The sequence below is a fragment of the Pygocentrus nattereri genome, chromosome 30 (assembly GCF_015220715.1).
Source record: "Pygocentrus nattereri isolate fPygNat1 chromosome 30, fPygNat1.pri, whole genome shotgun sequence".
Taxonomy (NCBI): Eukaryota; Metazoa; Chordata; class Actinopteri; order Characiformes; family Serrasalmidae; genus Pygocentrus; species Pygocentrus nattereri.
The window spans coordinates 19,825,972-19,849,218 of NC_051240.1; the positions used below are offsets into that span (position 1 = coordinate 19,825,972).

The 23,247-nt window shown below is 41.5% G+C and overlaps 1 protein-coding gene across 12 annotated transcripts in view; it reads right to left on the reverse strand.

Moving 5' to 3' along the window:
• Positions 1-23,247, reverse strand: part of baz2ba (bromodomain adjacent to zinc finger domain, 2Ba) — a 136,417-nt gene that overhangs the window by 31,676 nt on the left and 81,494 nt on the right. For all 12 annotated transcript variants that reach the window (XM_037536601.1, XM_037536598.1, XM_037536599.1 and 9 more), the window contains exons 4-10: positions 10,762-10,962; positions 10,305-10,460; positions 9,521-9,732; positions 8,719-8,925; positions 7,587-8,183; positions 3,938-4,556; positions 1,229-1,522 (exon numbers count right to left, since the gene is read on the reverse strand). In XM_037536601.1, coding sequence (XP_037392498.1) covers positions 1,229-1,522; positions 3,938-4,556; positions 7,587-8,183; positions 8,719-8,925; positions 9,521-9,732; positions 10,305-10,460; positions 10,762-10,962 — 2,286 coding nt within the window. The remainder of the gene's footprint in view (positions 1-1,228; positions 1,523-3,937; positions 4,557-7,586; positions 8,184-8,718; positions 8,926-9,520; positions 9,733-10,304; positions 10,461-10,761; positions 10,963-23,247) is intronic.

A 23,247-nucleotide genomic window follows, 5' to 3' on the forward strand; every position in this document is an offset into this window, starting at 1 on the left:
AGAGAGAGAGAGAGAGAGAGAGAGAGAGAGAGAGAGAGACAGAGAGAGACAGAAAAACAGAGACAGAGACAGACAGACAGACAGACAGACAGAGAGAGAGAGAGAGAGAGAGAGAGAGAAGAGAGAGAGAGAGAGAGAGAGAGAGAGAGAGAGAGAGAGAAGAGAGAGAGAGAGAGAGAGAGAGAGAGAGAGAGAGAAGAGAGAGAGAGAGAGAGAGAGAGAAGAGAGAGAGAGAGAGAGAGAGAGAGAGAGAGAGAGAGAGAGAGAGTGAGAGAGAGAGAGAGAGAGAGAGAGAGAGAGAGAGAGAGAGAGAGAGAGAGAGAGAGAGAGACAGCGAGACAGACAGAGAAATTAAGACTGAGTTGAATTATAAAAGCCCAGACTGAGGAGGTATGAGCGGTAAAGTGAACAGTCACAGTCTGGTGCTGTAGTGTTAACTGGCTCTAAGATGAGACTCTGCAGGCAACATGACATTCACACCGCTGGCTTTTCACCATTCTGAAAAAGCCTCTCCTCCGCTCCAACATCCGCTTCTTCACATTCCTCAAAGCCAGAACAAACACACTCAGGCTTTGACACGCTCTCTTCCTTTCTTCTCTCTCTCTCCCTCTCTCACACACACACAGTGTGGGAGTGAAGCAGCAACAAGTGCTTTTCCCGCTTCAGCGCGGAATGTTGAAACCCAGCCAAGAACAAACCCACTGGCTTGACGTGTTTGTTGGATTTGTGAGTATTTTGTTTAACGAATCTCGCTGGGAAAAAGCCAGAGTCAGCCAAACAGCCATAATGACTGTGTAAGCCTGAGTTAACAGGTTCAACCAAACACGGCTCCGAGGTTAACGCAGACTACACACACAGACTCCTCATTAGCTTCCGTGTTTGCAGTATCAAGCGGCTCTCGTACACAGGAGAAATAACATGATTAAGGGAAAATGTGTTAAACTCATTTATAAGGTGTCCTGTTTTATTTTCTCACTTTATTATTCTGGAGTCAGAAGAATCTAAACCTAGGACACCACACTGTCTTCCACAGTAAAGAGCAGTGCCATGCCTACAACCACAATTTACCCTCCTAAAAATAGACACCCTGTCATGTGAGCATGACAGCAAGCTCGCAAACACACACCGCAGCAAAGAGCACACGAGCAGCCTTGGTGCTATTACAGTTTCAAGGGGAAAATATTAAGCCTAAAGTCTTAAGGGCAATTTAGCTCTGCCTCATGATTACCTGGGGAGGTGCCAACAGAATATGACGAAGAGGGAGAGCTGTGATAGGTGAAGGCACCGGAGCTGCTCATGATAGTGGGCGTGGCCACACTGGAGGGCTTAATCACTTGCAGGTTGAGCGGCGAGCAGTCAGGCAGGCTGTGATTGGTGGAAGAGGTTAGCAGGGACATCCCTTTGCTGAGTTTCAGAGGGGTCTTCTCTCCGTCCGTCTCTGTCTCCATCTCCATTGCGTCTCTCTTCTTCTTCTTACTGTTCCCAGAGCCATTCAACTCGCTGTCTGAGTTACTGTCTGACTCTGTGAGACAAAGAGATTCAAAACATTTTTTTTGACATTGTATAACATTCGTTTATGTAAAAACTGTACAAAGAGCAAAAAATCTGGCTCCAAGATCTTGGCTACTATTTTTTCATACTTGTGTCCATTTTTATGTATCAGTCTGTCATTCAATGTCAGAAACCACAAGTCATTACTAGTAGCACTAATGTGCTACTATTTCCTGGCTGAAGATACTTTAGAGTGTCAGTGTTGTAATCCAGTTCCTAGTGTTGCGGAAAACGCAGTACAAAGTACAACCCCAACTCCAATGAAGTTGGGACGTTGTGTAAAACATAAATAAAAACAGAATACGATGATTTGCAAATCCTTTTCATCGTATATTCAATTGAACACACTACAAAGACGAGATATTTAATGTTCAAATGGATAAACTTTATTGTTTTTTGAAAATATTCACTCATTTTGAATTTGATGCCTGCAACACGCTCCAAAGAAGTTGGGACAGGGGCAACAAAAGACTGGGAAACTGGGAACATTCCACAGGTGAACAGGTTAATTAGAAACAGAGGAGTGTCATGATTGGGTATAAAGGGAGCATCCCTGAAAGGAAGCATCCACTTAGTGAACAACTGCATGAGCAAATAGTCCAACAGTTTAAGATCAATGTTTCTCAACATGCAATTGCAAGGAATTTAGGGATTTCATCATCTACAGTCCATAATATCATCAGAAGATTCAGAGAATCTGGAGAAATCTCTGCAGGTAAGCGGCAAGGCAGAAAACCAACATTGATTGCCCGTGACCTTCGACCCCTCAGGCGGCTCTGCATTAAAAACCCACATCATTCTGTAATGGATATTCCCACATGGGCTCAGGAACACTTCGGAAAACCACTGTCAGTGAACTCAGTTCGTCGCTTCGTCTACAAGTGCAAGTTAAAACTCTGCCATGCAAAGCGAAGCCACATATCAACACCACCCAGAAACGCCGCCGGCTTCTCTGGGCCAAAGAGGAAAAGGACTGTCTTGATTGTTTTCAGCTCAAAGTTCAAAAGCCAGCATCTCTGATGGTGGGGGGGGGGGGGTGTTAGTGCCCATGGCAGGGGTAACCTGCACATCTGTGAAGGCCCCATTAATGCTGAAAGGTACATACAGGTTTTGGAGCAACATCTGCTGCCATCCAAGCAGCGTCTTTTTCAGGGACGTCCTGCTTATTTCAGCGAGACGATGCCGAGCCACATTCTGCACGTGTTCCAACAGCGTGGCTTCGTAGTAAAAGAGTGCGGGTACTAGACTGGCCTGCCTGCAGTCCAGACCGTCTCCCATTGAAAATGTGTGGCGCATTATGAAGCTCAAAATACGACAGCGGAGCCCCCCGGACTGCTGAGCAGCTGAAGCTGGACATCAAGCAGGAATGGGAAAGAATTCCACCTACAAAGCTTCAACAATCAGTGTCCTCAGTTCCCAAACGCTTATTGAGTGTTAAAGGAAAGGTGATGTAACACAGTGGGAAACACGCCCCTGTCCCAACTTCTCTGGAACGTGTTGCAGGCATCAAATTCAAAATGAGTGAATATTTGCAAAAAACAATAAAGTTTATCCGTTTGAACATTAAATATCTCGTCTTTGTAGTGAATTCTATTGAATATAGGTTGAAAAGAATTTGCAAATCATTGTATTCTGTTTTTATTTATGTTTTACACAACGTCCCAACTTCACTGGAATTGGGGTTGTAATGTTACGCTAATTAAACTCCTTTTTCAGTAATAAATTAGTGTAAAGCATTACAGTTTAAATGATCATAATCACATCAGTTACTGTGATATTTAAAAACAAACTTCGACTCCAAACGTGAAATAACTTTCTATTGCTGTGAAGCCAACGAGCAATCTGTCAGTTGAGGCATCTAACCAGAGACTGCTTGCTATTATGAAATGGCTAAAAGATCCACATGCAGACGAATTTCATTTACATAGGCCATATGCAAATGTTCAAAATGTCAGGTGTAAGGTAAATAATATATCGCTGTTGAGCTTTTTAAACAACAGAATAAGCTTCATTTTATTCATTAATTTATTCATAATGATTTTAATTAGAAGCAGGTGTTTTTGCTAAGTTAGTTCCCTTTTTTTCTTTCTTTTTTATAATAATAATAAAGCATCATTTTTAACAAAACTGAATGTCTTGTTTGTAGTACTGGAAGGAAGAGTGACACGCCACTGAAATGATTTTAATCATTTTACTGTATCTAACTAAATTGTTGGTTTATCAGTTCTCGTAACCTCTAACAGGCACAGGTTTGTATAACCTGAGAGTAACACAGGAGTAAAGTCAACAGTAATTCATTGTAACACTGTTTTTACTAGTAATCCCATTAAAATTTGAGATGAGTAATTAGTCATTTCTAATTTCTGCCCATTCCACAACTCCATACCTGAGAGACTGTCATCTGAATCCTCCTCATCCTCCTCTTCATCATCCACATCATCATCTTCATCATCATCGTCATCCTCCGCAGAGTCATCTGAATCCTTGCTTCCAGGCAACTCCTGTTCTGCCCTGCCATGGTGGAACACGTCCACCAAGGACTGCACCAGGTGGTTCTGGGACACCTCCTTCCAGGCCTCTAGGGGTTTGGGGGTTTTGCTCTTGCGAGAGTTGCGTGGCCGGCCTGGCTGTGGTGTTGCAGAGGTGGGAGCGAGGGTTGGTGAAGTCAGCGCATCCTTCCTGCCCCCTGTGCTGAGGTTGACGGGCAGGTCTGTGTGAGACTTGGTGGTGAGGGCCAGTGGGACGTCCTGGGGTACACTCTGGATCACCCCATTGGCCTGGCTCAGGCCCAGCAGGGTCTGAGAGAGCAGCAGGCCGGGCGATGGAGCCGCACCCTGGGCCGCTGGGGGTTTAGTACGACCAGATGAGGGTTTGAGGGGGAGGAGAGTGGATGAGAGCAGCGAAGGTGAAGACGAGGACTCTGTCCCAGAACGCTTTGAGGGCTTGTACAGCTCCTGCTGCTTCTTCAGCTGGAGAGGAAACTCCTGGTCCTGTGAGAGAAGGGACTGGGGGAAGGGGCGAAGAGGGAGAGAGAGACAGAGAGAGATTAGCATCACGTCCGAGTCACAGATTCAGGGAAACATGAAGTAAACAACTGAGACCAATAAAAGTAAGAGGAAGAAAAACAAAGACAGTGCGAGAGAGCAGGGCAGAAGGAGAAGAGGAGGAGAGAAGTGCAGAGAGATGTGGTAATTGCTCTGGTTGTCATGTGGCATAAGCGCTGATGGCGAGAGCGCGTGTGCGTTCGTGTTTGTGGTGGAATACAATGCTGCATGTGCTGTGACTCACTTTGGCTTCTGAACAATAGAGCCCAGAGCAAGCATCGCTTGCAGTGTCTACGCCACTAAAAGCACCACTCATTACCACAGCAAAAGCAGAAAACACGCACTCTCTATTACAAGCGTTTCGCTCAATGGCCCGAGATTTCTGCATCGCTTGGGTTCCGTTTCCCGTCTCCAATCAGTAAACACATGTTTGACGTTTGGATGGTAATTTAAATGAATGAAACCGAAATCACAAGCCAATATAAAACCGTTCAGCACAATAATGGCATGATAAAACCACTTTAGCTGATTACGAGGGGGGAGGAAAAAAATGTGTATTAGCCTCTTCAGCAGTAATTTCATGCCTACAAGAGAAGGGGTGGGAAAAAGCCCATTTTTCCACTCATTTGCTAGAATCTAGGCCCTTAAGAAGTTGTGGAGTTAATTGCTTGTCGGCTTTGCTGAAGTAATTCTTATAAAGCTAACCACATTGTCACTTTCATTTACCAACCGAAGCCACACAGTGGGGAACCCAATCATACAGATAAGAGCAAGAGAGAAGCCCTCTCTCTCTCTCTCTATACCAACCCCTCCCCACAGTCTCGTTCTCTCTCTCCCTCTCTTTCTCTGACCTTTTCAAAGAGGCTGGTCAATAAAGAGACAGATGCTGAATACCAACACTGACACCCCTAATCCAAAATTGGATTAAAAAGATACACAGACAAAAACTCTGGAGCTTGTTTGCCTTTTGTGAAGAAAAGAAAAAGAAAATGGATACAGAACAGAAATGAAAAGTGATGTACCCTGTTGGTTACTAGATCCTGGCTCTGTATTACTTCTGCCCTGTTCGTTTCAGTGTTCAAGCTCTAACTCAGGAAGGGATTGTTATAAAGTTTATTAGTTGGATCAGGTGTGTTGGAGCAGAATGTAAACACCAAAATATAGAAGGCAAGTTACTGCAGGACCAGGGGGAGTATTTCTTAGGCCCTGTTCTTACCTGGCATTAACATCAGTCTTGAGTGATCTGATCATAAGACGACGATGTGAGGCACAGAACCCTTTACACCTGCCACTTCCGAGTCCTGAGTCTGTCTCAAGTAACAATGTATGATCTGATTTTGTGACTGGAGGAAAAGTGCCATGCATGTTTACTATGTTGTGTTCTTTCCCACATGACACCGAAAACTATACGGTGCCGGGTTTTATGCTTAAAAAGAAGCAGGATATGTTTCTTAAGGGCAGAGTACAGCGACTGGACAAACACAAACAAACAACGTTTGACCGGTGGGCCATACCCATGCTTGAGTTTTGAAAATCTCTAGAATGCTCTCTCCCCATTTTACACAGTTCATTTTACCTGAAAGTTCAGTTTCTGAACAACTGCAAATACTAGAATGTTTGTGTTTGTTCTATCAGTGTACTCTGGTTTTTGGGAGGTGGGTTAAGGGCTTTGACTTACAAGTTGGTTAACAAGAGACTGATTTGACAGAACTTAAAAGACATGAGTCAAGTCAAGATATGACAGACATATAAAATAATACATAAAAAATAAGATAATATTTCGACAGCAAATCCTAAAAAAAGTGACAATACAATTTGTGTTTTAAAAAACAGCCAAAACCAGATTTTTCTGAAATGTTAAATGAGTCTTGCATGGTCAGTTGAGGATGACGTGTCACGTTCTTTTCGTGGGCAGTCAGTAAGAAATGAGACGCCTAGTTAAATGTGCAGTTTAAAAACAACCCTTATTTTTTGTAGAGAAAAGTCATGAGGGTGCCATGTTCTCTTATTTTCCCTTGTATAACCAAATGAAATGTCCATGGCTTCCCCAGAAATCAACATCCTGTTAATTCAACTGCCACAGTTGGCAGCAAAAGTTGGGAGTTCTGTTGACTGCAGTGGTACTCTGCCACTGTTGGCGATGGAATTTTCTGTCGCTGCTCTACTGAAAACAACGGAAAGTACAGTAGAGTTAGATCCCGTTTATAAGTGGTCACTTCACGTGTCTTGAGAATGAGGATTATATCTGGATGAGGTAAACCACATAAAAAATGCAAGTGTAAGACGCATTTAAATTAGATACATGTCTGATGACTCTGGGGCACTTTTGAGCCACGTCATAGCAGTATAAACGCAACCATCTCTCAACGAAACATTCGACAATCAAAACCCTCCCCAGTACAGCTGAAACTCCTGCCCATGCAGGATGTCACTGGGCATTTGAACTGTATCTGCAATGAAGATAATCAGGGAGGAGGCACGCAAAATTAAATGCTTATTAGCAATATTAACAGGTACTGATATGAAAAAAAAGAAAAGGCTGAACAGGTAAACAACTGGTGACGGGTTGCTGCATAACAAGCCGATTTGCATATTCTATCCCACGTAACAATCAGATTTCAGTCCAACTAAGTGGAGACGAATTTGGCTACCAGGTATAAATACATGTGGCTAAAATCTTATCAGGATACAATTCAGATACTATTCACATGAATTATCCAAATTATGTGGATAAATGTGTCACTGATCACCTCCAAAGGCGGTTGGAATGAAAAGGTCAAAATGTTTCATAAAATACACTGATGTCCAGTTATGATCAAATCCCTCAGGACGCATATCAGGATCTAGATGTATTCAGGATCATCTAACAGAAGAAGGTATAAGGGATTTTCCTACAGGACAAATCCAAACTTCCTCAACTTTAGTTTCAATTATCTACCTAATCCCTCTGTGTGTGTATGTTTGTGTGTGAGAGAATGTGCGTAAACCCACTTGTTTCAGTCTGTAGTCAGCAATTTGAGCCAGAGAATTCTCCAGAAGCTTCCTGCTGCTCAGAGCCTCCTGCGCCTTGTGGACTGAGCCTAGAGAGCGTGCCCTGGGAGATGGTGTCAGAGGGGGAGGTTTAGGGGAGGAGGACAGAGGGAGGGGCTTGGGAGGGGAGGGAACTGAGAGTGGTTTGGGGGAGGAGCATAGAGCAAGTGGGAGGGGTTGATGAGACGAGGCGAGGGGCTTGGCAGAGGCTGCAGGAGGTTTAGGGGAGATGGCTGGAGGTCTAGGAGAAGAGGAGGAGCTGAGGTGTTGGGGAGAGGCAGAGAGGTGTTTGGGGGAGGTGTCTCGCAGAGCCTGGGTGATTAACGCTAGTGGTTTGGCGCTAGCTGCCATGCCTGTGGACTGGATGACGCTAGTGGGTTGTGCCGCTCTGTCTCGGGCTCTGGAGGCCTGAGAGCGAGCTGAGGGCGAGGGCGAGCGGGGTAACAAAACCATAGTCGGAAGATCCAAGGCGGCGCCGCGGTGAAGGCCCTCGCGGATGTCCCACGCCTCCATGAGGCTGGACTTCTCCTTGTTGCTCAGTCCGAGATTTGTCACGACCTGGGAAACGAGAAGAAACAGTACATGATTTTAGGGCAGCAGAGATTAGTGAACAAAGCTGATTAGTCGTCAATGTTGTTATGGTAAAAAGTTTGACTACAGGTGTAAGTGACATTCTGACAATCTGATCTGGGCATGATTTTTTAAAGAAACAATTCAATGAATCATAAAATCTTAAACTTCACCTCCATTTGCTTTTATAATTTTGGCATGATTCACAAAATCTATAATGCACTAACAACACAAATATATAAGGGAGACACAGCCACAACAAATAGCCAAAAATGAAGCATATACTTATGCTTTGGACATGAAAATAGCATATAACTATGTAATAAACAACTGAAAATCAAAGCAGTTGAATCATCACCTTCAGAATGATGTATCAATGCATTTTTACACATTGCTTTTTGGTTGACAGTTGTCTTCAAATGTGCTATATAAATATAAGTGATGTGACTACTAAGAAAACGAAGGTGCTCTAAAAAGCTCATGTGCACAAAGTGACCACACAGAGCCCAATGAACTAACTTACCTTTGCTTTCTTCTTCTTCTGTCGTTCCTTTTCAGAGTCAGACTCTTCACTGTCTTTACTCTGATCCTCATCATCATCATCGTCATCTTCCTCTTCCCCAAGGTCATCCAGGTCACTACTGCTGACTCCCTCACTGTCGCTGTCCAGTGATGTGCCTGATTCGCTGTCACTCACGCCCAAGCCTTCCCCCTGTTTCTTGCGAGCTTTCTATGATAGCCAACAGACATATCAATAATTAATAAACCTCCTGTGACACACAGTACAGTGTTATAATGATCACGTACAGGAAATATTTCTGAAGTACCTTCATAGCAGTTTTCATACAGCATTTTTATCTGATTGATGCTTTCATTTTTTTTATTTCATAAATATCTTATCGTATTACATCTGAAATCAGCTCAGACCTACAGTACAGTCTAAGAGTAATGCCAGTCTTAAGAGTAATGCCAAGTCTGTAAAATCCTGTTAAAAATATGAGACAACTGTTGCACAACACGACGGCATGCTGCATTCCAGTGTATATAAAAAGACATTTGGCCCAATTTCAGATGTTCTGAATTATGCTTTACTGTAGACACATCACTTTAAACTATAACTGAATCAGAAAGCAAAATCATATAATGTAACTAGGCACTTGATTACAATGAAAACTTAAACGCGAAAGAGATCTAATGTTGCTTTTAAGCCTAAATCTTTGCTGGTGATGTGTACGTTCAGCTGCACTGAAGAGGTCATAACAGCCCCCCGACCCCACCCCAGCCGAAGGGGACCTGCTGGCTTCCTGTGCCACATTATCGCTTACCTTCTCTTTAGGCTTCTGAGAGGGCTTCTCTTGGAGCTCTCCTGTGCTGTTGCTATGGTGACCAGCCTTGCGGGCGCGGGGCTTGGCGTTGGGGGTCCGGCTGTGCTCCAGGGGCCGTGGCGCGGGGGAGGGCGAGAGTGAGGCACACGCAGAGACGTTGCCTTTAGTGGTGGAGGGAGAGACGGTGCTGCCGTTTACGGCTCCATTAACACCTGTGCATGATAGAAACAACAGTTTGCGATGGGGTCACTTCAGAATTAGCGAGGTGATGTCATTAAGGGACATTTCTCACATAATCTAACAACAGATCAATGTTGCAATAAGTGTAATAATTGTTTTAATACACAAAGTGTAGAAAAAGCCAGACAGAACTTTGTAGTGAACACCTGAGGCACCAGCTTAGAGCGATGAATTCCAGCGTACTCACATACCTGAGGGCTGCCTTAAAATGTTTAAAAATTTCAGTTTGCCTTCAGGACAGCTAATCAGCTGCTGAGCAGCCGCATACCAAATAACCAAGGCTACAGTGGGCAGACTAACCATTTGTGGAGTTGATAATTACTACTAATTTGGCAGATCAGTTGAAACGGATGGGAAACAGACTAATTATCAACCATTTGTAAATTTGAAACCAAAGTGAAAATAAATTACTATGGCACACCAGATCAATTTTCAACATTAACTACATATAATAATATTGATTTGGCATCATATTACTGTGCTCTGAGTGCTACTAAGTCAGTATGCAAGCACAGGGCAGATGGGAAATGTTTGCGCTGCCCACCTATAGACCCTCGGCTGCTTTTGCTTGGGGTTTTGGAAGTGTATGGAGTGGCCTCATGGTTCTGAAGGGGAGGCGCAAACAGTGGGGGCAGACCCAGGAAAGGCGGGAAGAAGGCTGCGGAACTCCGCCCATGAGCTTCAGCTGCTCTCCACCACTCTGAGGAGTGGAAAATTGCATAATATCATTACACAATACATTAAATCCTTTATCAGCCTTTAGACATCACATTTATTTATAAGAACTACTTGCCACTTGCTATGTAATTATGTAAACATACTAAAATAATGATGTAAATATATTTAGTTAATAATGTTATGTAAATGGACAATACACCAGTATAAACACTATATAGCATTATATTACATGCCTGAGATCATGTAAGACATACACTCCTACAAGCAGAATGGAGAGAATAAATCTAACTTTTTATTCAGACATGCATAACATATTGCTTTACCTGAGAAAGCCCCTAATTGTGGGTGGGCTGCCAAGGCTGCAGTGACCCCCAGAGCCCCCAAACCCCCAAACTCTGGGCGTACTGTGGCCGGGGACAGAAGGCTGAAGGCAGGATGAGCCATCACTGGGAAGGCACTGGGCACAGAAGTCACCGAGCTGACACTGAACGGCTGCTCACTCCCCGCCACCCCGAACAGAGGGCCTGTGACAACAACATGGTGCACTGAGTAAACTCACACAACACTTCAGCAAAAAAGATCAGATTTCCATCATTTCACTCAGTCAGTAAGCCAAGAAATGTCTGGTCTGTAAAGTATAATTCTTTAGTTTTTTGCGCTGGAGCTACAAATCTAATGTAGTTATCATAATAATAATAATAAAAGCTTATACTCCACCACACAGCCTCATTTAAGCTGCATGCCGAAATTGTCAAACAGTTGGCTGAATTCTAATTAAGTGATCTTAAAACACTTTTAGTACAGGGTTCCTGACACTGTATGCCAAACATTTATCCAGGGGAATGCACTTAAAGTATGCTTAAGTGAATAATAAGGCCCAATCCCACTTCACCCCTACTGCTTAGCTCTCTGCCCTCCGTTTTGTGCGTTCATGCCTTAGGGGTTGGGTGCCCCAACTTTTGTAGAGAGGTAGAGTGAAGTGTTGGGGCTACATGGCCCTCCAAACGGAAATTTTTCAGAGACGCACTTCAAACGCAGTGTTATGAAAAAAAAAGAAGAAATAACCGACAAGCTGGCTGCACAAGTGACCAAAGAAACCCACACATGTGACTATTTCTTCCATTAAATAATAAGACATGGGATTGTTAACAAAAAATAATGTTTGTATTATCTTAGTTTAATGTTGTTTTAATGTATTATGGTCCTTTTCTTCATAACAAGCACAAAAAATCACTAATAGTATGCTAATATCTCGGTAGCTAGCCAGCTACATTTCCCGTTCCACCTTAAGGAGTCCAGCAATACTGATGCCTTTAGTGCCAGAATGGAACTGCTGCTCCATGTATGGTGCAACAGGAAAATTCAAACAAGAAGCTGGTGAATAGCTGACTTCAGCTTTTTATCACAAGAACTAGGGTGGGCAACAATAAATAATTGTGTACTTAAGTATTATTGAAACTGAATATTTGTACTTATATGTAGTATTTTTCTGCAGGACATAGACTGAACCAAGTGTAATGCAGTGCAATGCAGTGGGTATCACAGTATCACACTATGTATGCATGCAAAGTTCATCCTGGTGTTTAAATCTATTTGAATTTTAGAAACATAAGTTAATTTATAAATTTAATGTAAGGGAAAAAAATACATAAAAAGTTTGACTCTTAATTTTATCTGTTAAAACATTTTTCCACTTCTGTAAAATTCAGCCTTCACTATGGCTGTTGCTACTGTCCATGTCAGCCACACTGGCCTCATAGTCCCAGTACAGAAATATAGGAGCAAACACTGGATGTCTTGGTCGACTACATTGGGGGTGAGGGTAACTGATTTCTGGTGAACTATCACTTTAAAGGAGATTTTTCTAAATGGCCGCATATTGAAATGGTTAAGATGTAAACAGTGGTTCAGAGTGGTTTGCTGTGAAAGGCTCCGTTCTAGAGAAACTCACCAAGTCAGAATTGTTCACAGCGGTGGTAACAGGAACCAGACTTCTGCCTCTAATTGCTCATTCATAGAAAGTTATTATACGTAATGGTTGTTATGGAATCTTCTGCCAGATGCTTGAAACATGTCTTTGACTGGTTTGTGAAAAGGTTTGGGCCTAAATGTATTTTTAAAATCTCTGCAGGGTGTTACAGACAAAATAGACCCAAAAGGTTTCCCTCCAGATATTCCACTCTTTTATCATTTTTAACATTACATAAAAAAAAAGATTTGGTTATTTTGGATCATACATAAAATACATATGCTTTCGTTTTTAATCATGATGATCTCTGGTTCCTATCACCACCACTGTAAATCTGAGCCAGTAAGTTCCTCTACGATGAACCATTTCACATCACATCACTCTGAATGAAACCCTCATAAATAAAATGACATGGGAATTTTGAACATGAGTGGAATTTAATAATTGAATAAGATGTTTGGATCTGACAATTAGTTAAATCATAAAAAGATTTTTCTCCAAATGATTCCTTTAACAACCCCACACATACGCTAATCTCTTCTATCTCAACACTCATTCACCGACCACTTCACCCACACACGCACACACGCACACACACGCACAGCTACTCTCACATTATTTGAACACCAAGTCTGCATAATTCATCCTTTATGCATGTTAAACTTTAATGCTGTTACATTTCTCCACAGAGCCCCCCCGTCGCCCCGCCGCTCCCGTCACCGTCGGCTACGGGGCTGTTTTATGCATTATCAATAGTGACACTGGCGCACGCCGAAGTACGCAAGATTCCGGAGGATTCCGGCTGATCCGCCAGAACATGGCTGAGCAAGCGGAGGACTGGGATCAGCCCGGCTCACTCCACTCGCAGGGAATTTATTATGCAGATTCCCAGCTCAACTCACTCACACACACACACACACACACACACACACACACACACACACAGGAACAAGAAGGACCCCGCTACACACACATACACACAATCCCAGCACGTAATTCGCTTTTGGATAAAGAGTTGATGCTATTAGTTCCACAGAGAAAGAGCTGAAGGGCGATTCTCTCTCACTCACTCAGTCTCTCTCTTCCCTTTCACGGTTAGCCGTGAGTAGGTGGCACTTAATGTAATCACAAGTTTCTAACAGAAGCAAAACAAAAATCTATGATCAGAAAATTAGCATAGAAAAAGCAGCGAGGTGAAGGGGTCGGTCGTTCAAGTAGTCAGAGAAAGTAAATCATCTACTAAACAACATTTTGTAAAAAACACACACACACACACACACACACACACGATTTCTGAACTGTATGACGTGCTGTACACAGTACCAGCAGCCGTCCTGAAGTCTGAAATTTGCCCATCCCTTTATCCACCTTCATAATATAACAGTACGTCACAAAGCGTCAGAAATCACAATGCTAATTAATGGCTTATAATCTTCCATTACTTAGCCTATTACACTTGGGCTGAGGGGAAAACTGTGTACATTTGATTTATCGCTTTTTATCGCTTTAATCAAAGCATTCTTCATTTTTCATTTCACCAATATTCTCTTACTTCTGAGAGAAGGGGAAAATGACACGTTTAAACTAAATCATTAAAGTGATTCTAAGCTTACTGCTTCAAATGCATCAAGGCCTTCATCACCATCATCATCGCTACAGCATCCTTTTTTTGTGTTTTTTGGCAGGAGAAGCGCTGTGTACTGTCTCCTCCAGGAGTCAGATGCAATTTCTGCACCGCATATTTCATGCAAATTCAATTTGCATTAGAGAGCGCGTGGGGAAAAAGGCTTGGGCACGCTGTTCCAGCAGTGCAGCCGAGCGCCAGGTCAGATGCACACACACACAAAAGTGATGACTGCGAAATACAGGGGCTTTTTTTTCTTTCGCTGGAGGAGACGATGAGCAGCAGATGAGAATGAACGACAGAGATGGGCAGCCTGTCTGGATCCGCCAAAGGAAAAGAGTGCAGCGTGCTCCCTACAGGCACCATTCACTCTACCCGCTTCAGGCTCGTACACACACACACACACACACACACACACATATAGTACAGAGACCACTCTCCCCCAATTATTACATTTTCATTCAAAACGGCCATTAAACACAAGTTTCCAGTGTCAGGAAAAAATCTATATTTAACAGAAACTTCCACAGAATCCTCAATAACTCCACATATTATCAACTCTTTTAGTTTTCAGTGTCTTCAAACTTCACCTTTTTTACAGCGTGAACTTTTCCGCTTTCCAAAAGAAAAAAAAACGTTCAGGGATATTTTTCTACACCTCCAAAGTTCAGTTGCAGAAGTTGGGTGTATTTTCTGCTTCTCACAAACCAAGTAACCCCAAACACATCCAGTGATGCTGGTCAGTCCATTGTTCTGAGAACACCAGCAGCTTTTGGTTTGAATTGCAGATTTTCCTCTATGTATTTATTTTTCTCAGTAAAAGCTTCTTGGCAGCTACACATCCTTTCAGACTCAAAAGTGCTGATCTGTCACAGTAAAAGGATGGACAAACACCTGTGGCTGTTTTCAGATCTGAAGCAGCTCGATTTGTTTTTGATTTAAAAATCGCTGCTGTTGGAGCAAAACCTCTTATCTCCATGTTTTTCGACAAACTGAAAAAGGCAGTTGCCCTTTATATTGTGTCAACATTTCATGATGAATGGACAAAAAGAAAGAAAAAATATTTCTCCACTGAACGTTTTTCCCTGTTCTGTAAAGTTATCGTACTCAGTAAGAGCTTCTTAACAGCTCCACATCCTTTCAGACCCACAGTGCTGAGTGGTCTTCTCACAGTGGAAGGATGGGCAGAAACACCTGTGGATGTTTTCAGACCTGAAGCAGCTTGATCTTCTCTCTCTCAGAGATGAAAGCTTTAAGTGCTTTTTATCTGATGGTGACAGTTTTGGTGGTCTCCTAAGAACTTGGCATGGTGGTAAGGAGTCACATAATCTCTGTATCTTTTAATCATTTCTGAACTCTTGTTTTGAAACATCCTGCTTTGTTGTGCTACTTATTTTCCTTGAACTCTCAAATTCCTAGCACAAGTGCCATATCATTTATCTAACATCAAATATCTCCTGGAAAATGAATTATATTACATACACTATTATATCTGAAAAGAATATTACATAATACACAGTTGGTTTTCCATCAAAAAGGAAAAACATTTGAAATAACTCAGTGTTGACACAGTTCTATGTAACAAATACAAACAAAACTACAATCACACCCCTACATGCTCACTCTCACATACACAAACACTGGCTCTCGCGTACATCTACTCACACCCTGCACATTTACATACATATTTACTGTATGACATACTGCACACAGTACCAGCAGCCAAGTCAGCATCAACAGTGCATCACAAAGCGTCAGAAATCACAATGCTAATTAATGGCTTATAATCTTCCATTACTTAGCCTATTACACTTGGGCTGAGGGGTGTACATTTGATCAAGCTCATACATGATCACACATCCACAGACATAACTACACTCACACACCTGTGCTGCAAGGACACTCACACACCTACGCTCACGCTCACATGGAGAACACTGGCTCACAAACATGCACACGCTTAAATAAATAAATGAACACAAAAAGGTTCCAAACCTGATACGTTCTTCCCAGTGCACAATTTTCCACTGGATGTCAACGGATCCTCTGAATTACAAGGTCGCTATAGAGTCAAAACCTTAACATTGCTGCATTTGTGCTTATGGTGCACTGAAATGATGCTGCATTAAACTAAGTCTTCTATAAAACACTATTACATAATCACACCAGCTACTCCCTTTGTAACCTACTACTGCCAAAGCAATGTCACTACCACACTTGTCAGAGCTGGACTGTCTGAGGATTTTTGTGTACTTGCTCTTATGATGTTAACTCCTTAAGTCAGAGGATCTTGTGGACAAGATGCATGTAGGACAAACCAGCATAGACCCGGAGTTTCTAATGTGGGCAAGACACCAAATACACAATGACCACGTCACTGTCGTCCGTGGTGCGTACCGGCGCGCTCTGTGATCGGCCGTGATCAGTCTACGGCCTTATGCTATCAAAGGATACGAGCTGTGTTGAAACCTACACTGTCTGGAGTCCAAGCTTGTAATTCAACTCAGTCTTAGTCCACGTTCACATTACAAGCCTCACTACTCAATTCCGATCTCTCTGACTCGACAGTTCGCACTCGTTTAGGTGTTGTAGTGATTTAATTCTGTCACTAATGTGAATGAACTGGCGTCCTGAAATGACCCGCATGCACACATCCTACACGGTAACGTACGTGAATGACTCACGGGCTTCATGAGCACAAAATAACGAGCTTCGCTGAGAAGATAATTAACACTGATCAGGTCTCAGCTTCATTATTACAGACGAAGGTGAAAAAGGTGAGATGAGCTGCTTTTCCACTGCTTACAGGCTTTAACTTCTGGTCAGCGCTGCTCCGTTCCAAGCATTCACATTAAGGTCACAATGCCACAAATCGGACACGTATCCAATCTAAGACCACATATGAAAATGGCTCAGGTCAGACTTGAAAAGATCAGATTTGTGTGTCCACAGAGCCCTGAAAACATCAGATCTGAGTCACATTAATATAAACATAGCCTTACACAGCTCGCAGGAACTGGTTCCTTGACTAATCAACTGCTGTCCAGAGAGCCAACTGGTGGGTTTATCAAATTGACTAGTCAACCAGTCTACGCAACACATAGCATACATAGTAATGTTAGTATTTCTGGTGGTATTTGGGAAAATTCTGGATATTAGATTTGGCTTTATCTGAAACACTTGACTGCAAGGTACACCAATCAGCCACTTAATTAAAACACCTTTGTTTATACTCTCACTGTCCATTTCATCAGCTCCAGTTAACATATAGATATACTTTGTATACTTTGTTACCCCCTTTCACTCTGTTCTTCAGTGGTCAGGACCCCCACAGGACCACCACAGAGCAGGTATCATTTGGGTGGTGCAGTGACACTGATGTGGTGGTGGTGTGTTAGTGTGTGTTGTGCTGGTATGAGTGGATCAGACACAGCAGTGATGCTGGTCTTTTCAAACACCTCAGTGTCACTGCTAGACTGAGAACAGCATCCTGTGGCCTAGAGGATGACCAACACAAACTGTCCAGCAGCAGATGATCTACTGCTTCTGTCTTTACACCTACAAGGTGGCCTGACAAGGTAGGAGTGTCTAATAGAGTGGACAGTGAGTGGACACAGTGTTTAAACACTCCAGCTAAACTGCTGAGTGACCTTTTCGCACCAGCACAACACACACTAACAGACCACCACCATGTCAGTGTTACTGCAGTGCTGAGAATGACCCACCACCCAAATAGTACCTGCTCTGTGGTGTTTCTCTGGGGGTCCAGACCATAGAGGAACAGGGTGAAAGGGGGTTAAGAAAGTATGCAGAGAAACAGATGAACGACAGTCTGTAACTGCAGAACTACAAAGTGCACCTATATGGCAAACGGACAATGAGTGTAGAAGTTTTAATGTTATAGCCCCCCTTTGAGCCCCTGCCCCCAAAAACATCAGGAGAGAGAGCAGAGAAAATGAGAGGAAGTGGAGATTAATGAGAGGGAATATTCCCCAAAAGGTTGACATCCGCTCCTGCTGGCACTCACCACACCAGGATGCACACATGCATGCACACACACACACACACACACACACACAGACACGGGCCAAAAAAACGGCAGCCTCATATTAATGCGCTTTCAGCCAGGCAATAATTAAATCAGACACTAGGAGAAGGAGCAAAGCAGAATTACAGGATTACCTGATACCCTTCTTTCTTTCTTTTTCTCTCTCCATCTCTCTCATTTTGTCACTTGCTCATTTTCTTCCTTCCTTTTTTCTGTTCTTTTCCATCACACACACACACACACACACACACACACACGGACTGCACAACATATAATTTTTTTATTGTGGCATTATTGCCTTTTAAACTACTAAAGGCTTCAAAATGCAAATAAGCCTGTAAACGCAGTGGCTCTAATTCATATAAGTTGTGTAATAGCACAGGTTTGCCTGCCTTTACGGACTTACAAATTACTCTATGTCTGATTCATTAAACTTTATGATGGAAATCCAGCATCAGTGCGTGAAATCAAGCGCCAGCCTGCCAGTACCATCATTTACATGAAGCATTCCTTAATTCATGCAAGTGTTTTAGTAGGGAGCCAATAAAACAGCAGCATTTTGTTGATCATGAGCCATTGGCTGTGCTTGTTGGAGGACTTTGAGTCCTCCAGTAGTGTGTGCACTTCTCCCCCTACTGACCAAACTTTATAATGTTGAAGTACAACAACTGGAAAGAATAAAACGTGAAATAAACAAAATGTCTTAGTTTATTTAAGGTGGCAGAATGATGCATTTGCTTGGTGAAATTATTTTCCTAAAATAAAATATTTAAACAGCACAGTATTGCAGTGTATTAGATGGAACATGAAATAGTTGCAACATTTTTACACCAGTGTGCATGTAAAATAAGTGCATTCACGTCTGTACTGGGTTTGTGTGTGCACAAAATCTTAGTATGACTTTTCTATTTTCATCCTTATTATTGGAATTAAAGATATATATATATATATATATATATATATATATATATATATATATATATATATATATATATATATATATAGCTGGTGTTGGAAGAAAACCTTGTATTTTTGACGGCATTCAGTTTTTGACCATTTGAAAATGCCTGTTGCTCTTCAAGATTCAAGAGTTTTATTGTCATAGGCACAGCAGAAACAGGCAGTTACACTACACAATGAAATTCTTACTTTGCTGTTCCTGCATTCAATATATAATCTTAGAATACACAACATTGAAAAGATAAGAATAACACTAAAACAATAGCAAAATTTACATTGTATGTAAATTTCATAATGAATGGACTAAAAGACATGACCCCAAATTATGTGGACAAAAAGTCTGGTTCCACTCTTACATTAAAAGTAAATTAGGTTTTTTCCTTCTCCTGTAAAGTTTCCAGCGATATAAGAATAGATTCGGTTAATTCACTGCAAATCAAGCTTTTTTTTCCAGATTTTTTTTTCTCCAAATTTTATGCTCAAATTTACAAACACATTCCAACCAGATGTGAGTTTGACCATAGAGATATAGAAAAGATGACAATGATGAATAACCGAACAGTGAAATTTACGTGCGCTCATTTTACGATGAGCTTTGACGGCGCGCACCTTTGATGAATAAGAGCCAATGTTTTTAACCATGTCCTCTGAGGCTCTTGACTAATCACAGCTCCAGATGAGTTTCTGCTGATGAATCAATGTACATTTCATTGAAAAATGTAGGTCAATCTTTAATCAATGTCAACTTAATGACAGACCAGTGAGTTGAGATATATTGCAAGGCATTTCACAATCTTATCCTTTTCTTCCATATCCATTATGCAGTAATATAACCATAGTACTAGAATTTTAATCCATATTGTGCAGTGTACACAATTAGTCCTTCCTTTTCTCGTTTCTATCTTTCGCTCTGACAAACAAGGCCATCTCAAAATGCACCGCTGTGCATCTCTCCCCCACTCTCTCGCTCTCTCCCCCTCATGTGGGATGCAGCAGAGAGGGATTAACGTGCCCTTTGTTGGCGTCAATCACGCTGTGGCGGACAGATCGGAGTTAATTGCACGCGTGTGTTTGTGGGGGAGAGAGACAGAGAGAGCAGAGACATGTGTTCTCCATTTTGCCCTGTGAGACACACACATATTCTCCATTTCAGACCAAACACACATAGAATTCATATAGAAAACATACATCACACTTAACCCTCACAGGTCATTTATGCCTTGAAACCTTATACTTTAACAGTTTCTCACTCATAGCTCATTAAAACAACGATGGTGCTTTGTTTTGCCCTATAGCAGCAAAGGGCAAGGCATTATGGTTGCTATTGATTGTTTATTACTGTTTTATATCGTGAAAATAATTGTTCACTTTACATTTCTTGCCATATTTTGTCACCATTTGCCATTAAAATGGAAAAAGTAAAAAGTCAAACTTGGTCCCATATGCTACATTTTTCTATTTTGTATTGTATTTTTCCCCTTGAGGTTGACTTATAACATTTATGTGGTTTCATCAACCAGAAATAATAACTATTTATAAATAATATAATAAAATACTAGAAATCCAGGGAGTTTTACTGACATCAGCAAAAATATTGCCTATAATAGACCACTTTACTTCTCTGTAAAATCACATCACCACATTTAAATACATAATAGCAATACAGGATGAATTTGTACATTAACCATAAACACCACCATGATTAAAACAACAAAAAGTGAAATGTATCCAAACCTAAATTTAGCACAAGAATAACATGTTATGACACATTATTTTCTCTGAAGAGAACCTGAATAGCTCTACTTCCACTGTTACATATTAGAAGGTTAAGAACTATGACAATTAAGAGCTGACAGTCATGCCTGGCTTTAAAGCACTAGTCCAAAATAGAAATCTAAAATAATACTGGATAATATCAATTACCAACATCTTTAGCTTTTTTAAATCAGCATTGGTCACAAAATTGTCCATTTCAGCCAGGCCCTGATCCATACAGAATATAAACTGTAAATGTAATTAAATAACTATGAAATTAATTATGTAATTATGCAAATACACTTAAATACAGCAGCAAAATGACAGTAAGGGCAGTTGAGGGCTAATGCTGTAGAGTCACTGCTGAGAGCGATCTACTCCGTATATTCTGTTTTTTGTCTATGATTCTAAAGAATCATAAAGAATCATCTACTCACTCCAATCCTAAATGAGGCGAAAATGAAGTTGTATCTCGTATTACATCATTTATTCACTTAAAGGGGATAAAAATGTAGCTATAGGTTTTTCAGGAGGAAATGAAAATGTCCAAACGGAATGGCAATGTGTAGGAAAATACTGGAGATAATAAATGCAGCAGAGAGGCTGGCATGTTCTTGAATTGCCAGGAGGAATGAGACCAGTGCTTGTATGACGGCAGATAGAACGCCAGCTTTAGGCCTCGATCCTCCAGAGACAATGGCAATCTCATAACAAAGCTCCATTTGGCTCTCCTATAGAGCACGCGCACACACACACACACACACACACACACACACACACACACACACACACACACAGCTGACTTTCAAATCTGTACACACACACACACACACACACACACACACACACACACACACACACAGCTGACTTTCAAATCTGTACACACACACACAAACCTCACTTTCAAATTTGTGTACACACACTGCAGGCTTTTAAATCCACACACACACACACACACACACACACACACCCAACCACACACACGCACATAACCACACACAACCACACACACACACACACAGAGCAGGCTTTTAAATCCACACGCAACCACACACAGCTGACTTTCAAATCTGTGTACACACACACACACACACACACACACACACACACACACGCACCTCTACAGATATAGAGGCAGATTGGAGAGATGGACTATGGTCGATACAAGCCTCTAATGGGGAACTCACAGGATCAACATGAGGATGAAAAATATTGGACTGCATGGCGCAGAGAATAAATTACACTGTGGACACTGCAGCTGACATCATAGCATATTCTTAAGAGGCCATTTCAGTAACAGCATCAAGAAGCAGACAATAGGCATGAGGAGTGAAGCAGTAGGGAAAGGAAAGAAAGAAAGAAGGAAAGGAATCATGAAAAAGGAAAGCAAAGGAAAGGAAAAGGGGAACGCAACAGAATAGTACAAAAAGGACAGCACAAGAAAGGAAAGACAAGGAATAGTACAGAAGCGAATAGAAAGGACAAGACAGGACAGGAAAGGACAGGCAAGAAAAACAGAAAAGAAGCTAAATGAAATGAAAGGAAAGGGCAAGGAACAGATAGAAAAACAGGAAAGGGAAGAAAAGTCATGTACAGAAGGGAAAAGAAAGGATAAAACAGGAATGTAAAACAAAAAGGTACGTAAAGGGATAGAAAGGACAGGGCAGGACAGGAAACTACAGGAGAGAAAAATAGATAGGAAGTGCAACAAACGGAAAGAACAAAAAAGGAAAGAAAAGGAAAGAAATGATACAGAAAGGAAAGGAACAGAAAGAAAAAGAAAGGAATGATACAGAAAGGAAAGAAAAGAAATGATACAAAAAGGAAAGGAACGGAAAAGAAAGGAAAGAAATGATACAAAAAGGAAAGGAACGGAAAGAAATGACACAGAAAGGAAAGGAAGGGAAAGAAAAGGAAAGAACTTATACAGAAAGGAAAGGAAAGAAAAGGAATGGAAAGGAAATAAATGATACAGGAAGGAAAGGAACGGAAAGAAAAAGAAAGGAATGATACAGAAAGGAACGGATAGGATTGATACAGAATGGAAAGAAATTAAGTGATACAGAAAGGAACGGAATGATACAAAAAGGAAAGGAACATAACGGAAAGAAATGACACAGAAAGGAAAGGAAGGGAAAGAAAAGGAAAGAACTTATACAGAAAGGAAAGGAAAGAAAAGGACTGGAAAGGAAATAAATGATACAGGAAGGAAAGTAAATGAACATAAAGAAAAAGAAAGGAATGATAAAGAAAGGAAAGGAAAAGAAAGAAATGACACAGAAAGGAAAGGAAGGGAACGGAAAGGAATGATACAGAAAGGAAAGAAAAGAAATGATACAGAAAGGAAAGGAACAGAAAAGAAAGGAAAGAAATGATATAAAAAGTAAAGGAAAGGAACGGAAAGAAAAAGAAAGAAATTATACAGAAAGGAATGGAAAGGAACAGAAAGGAAC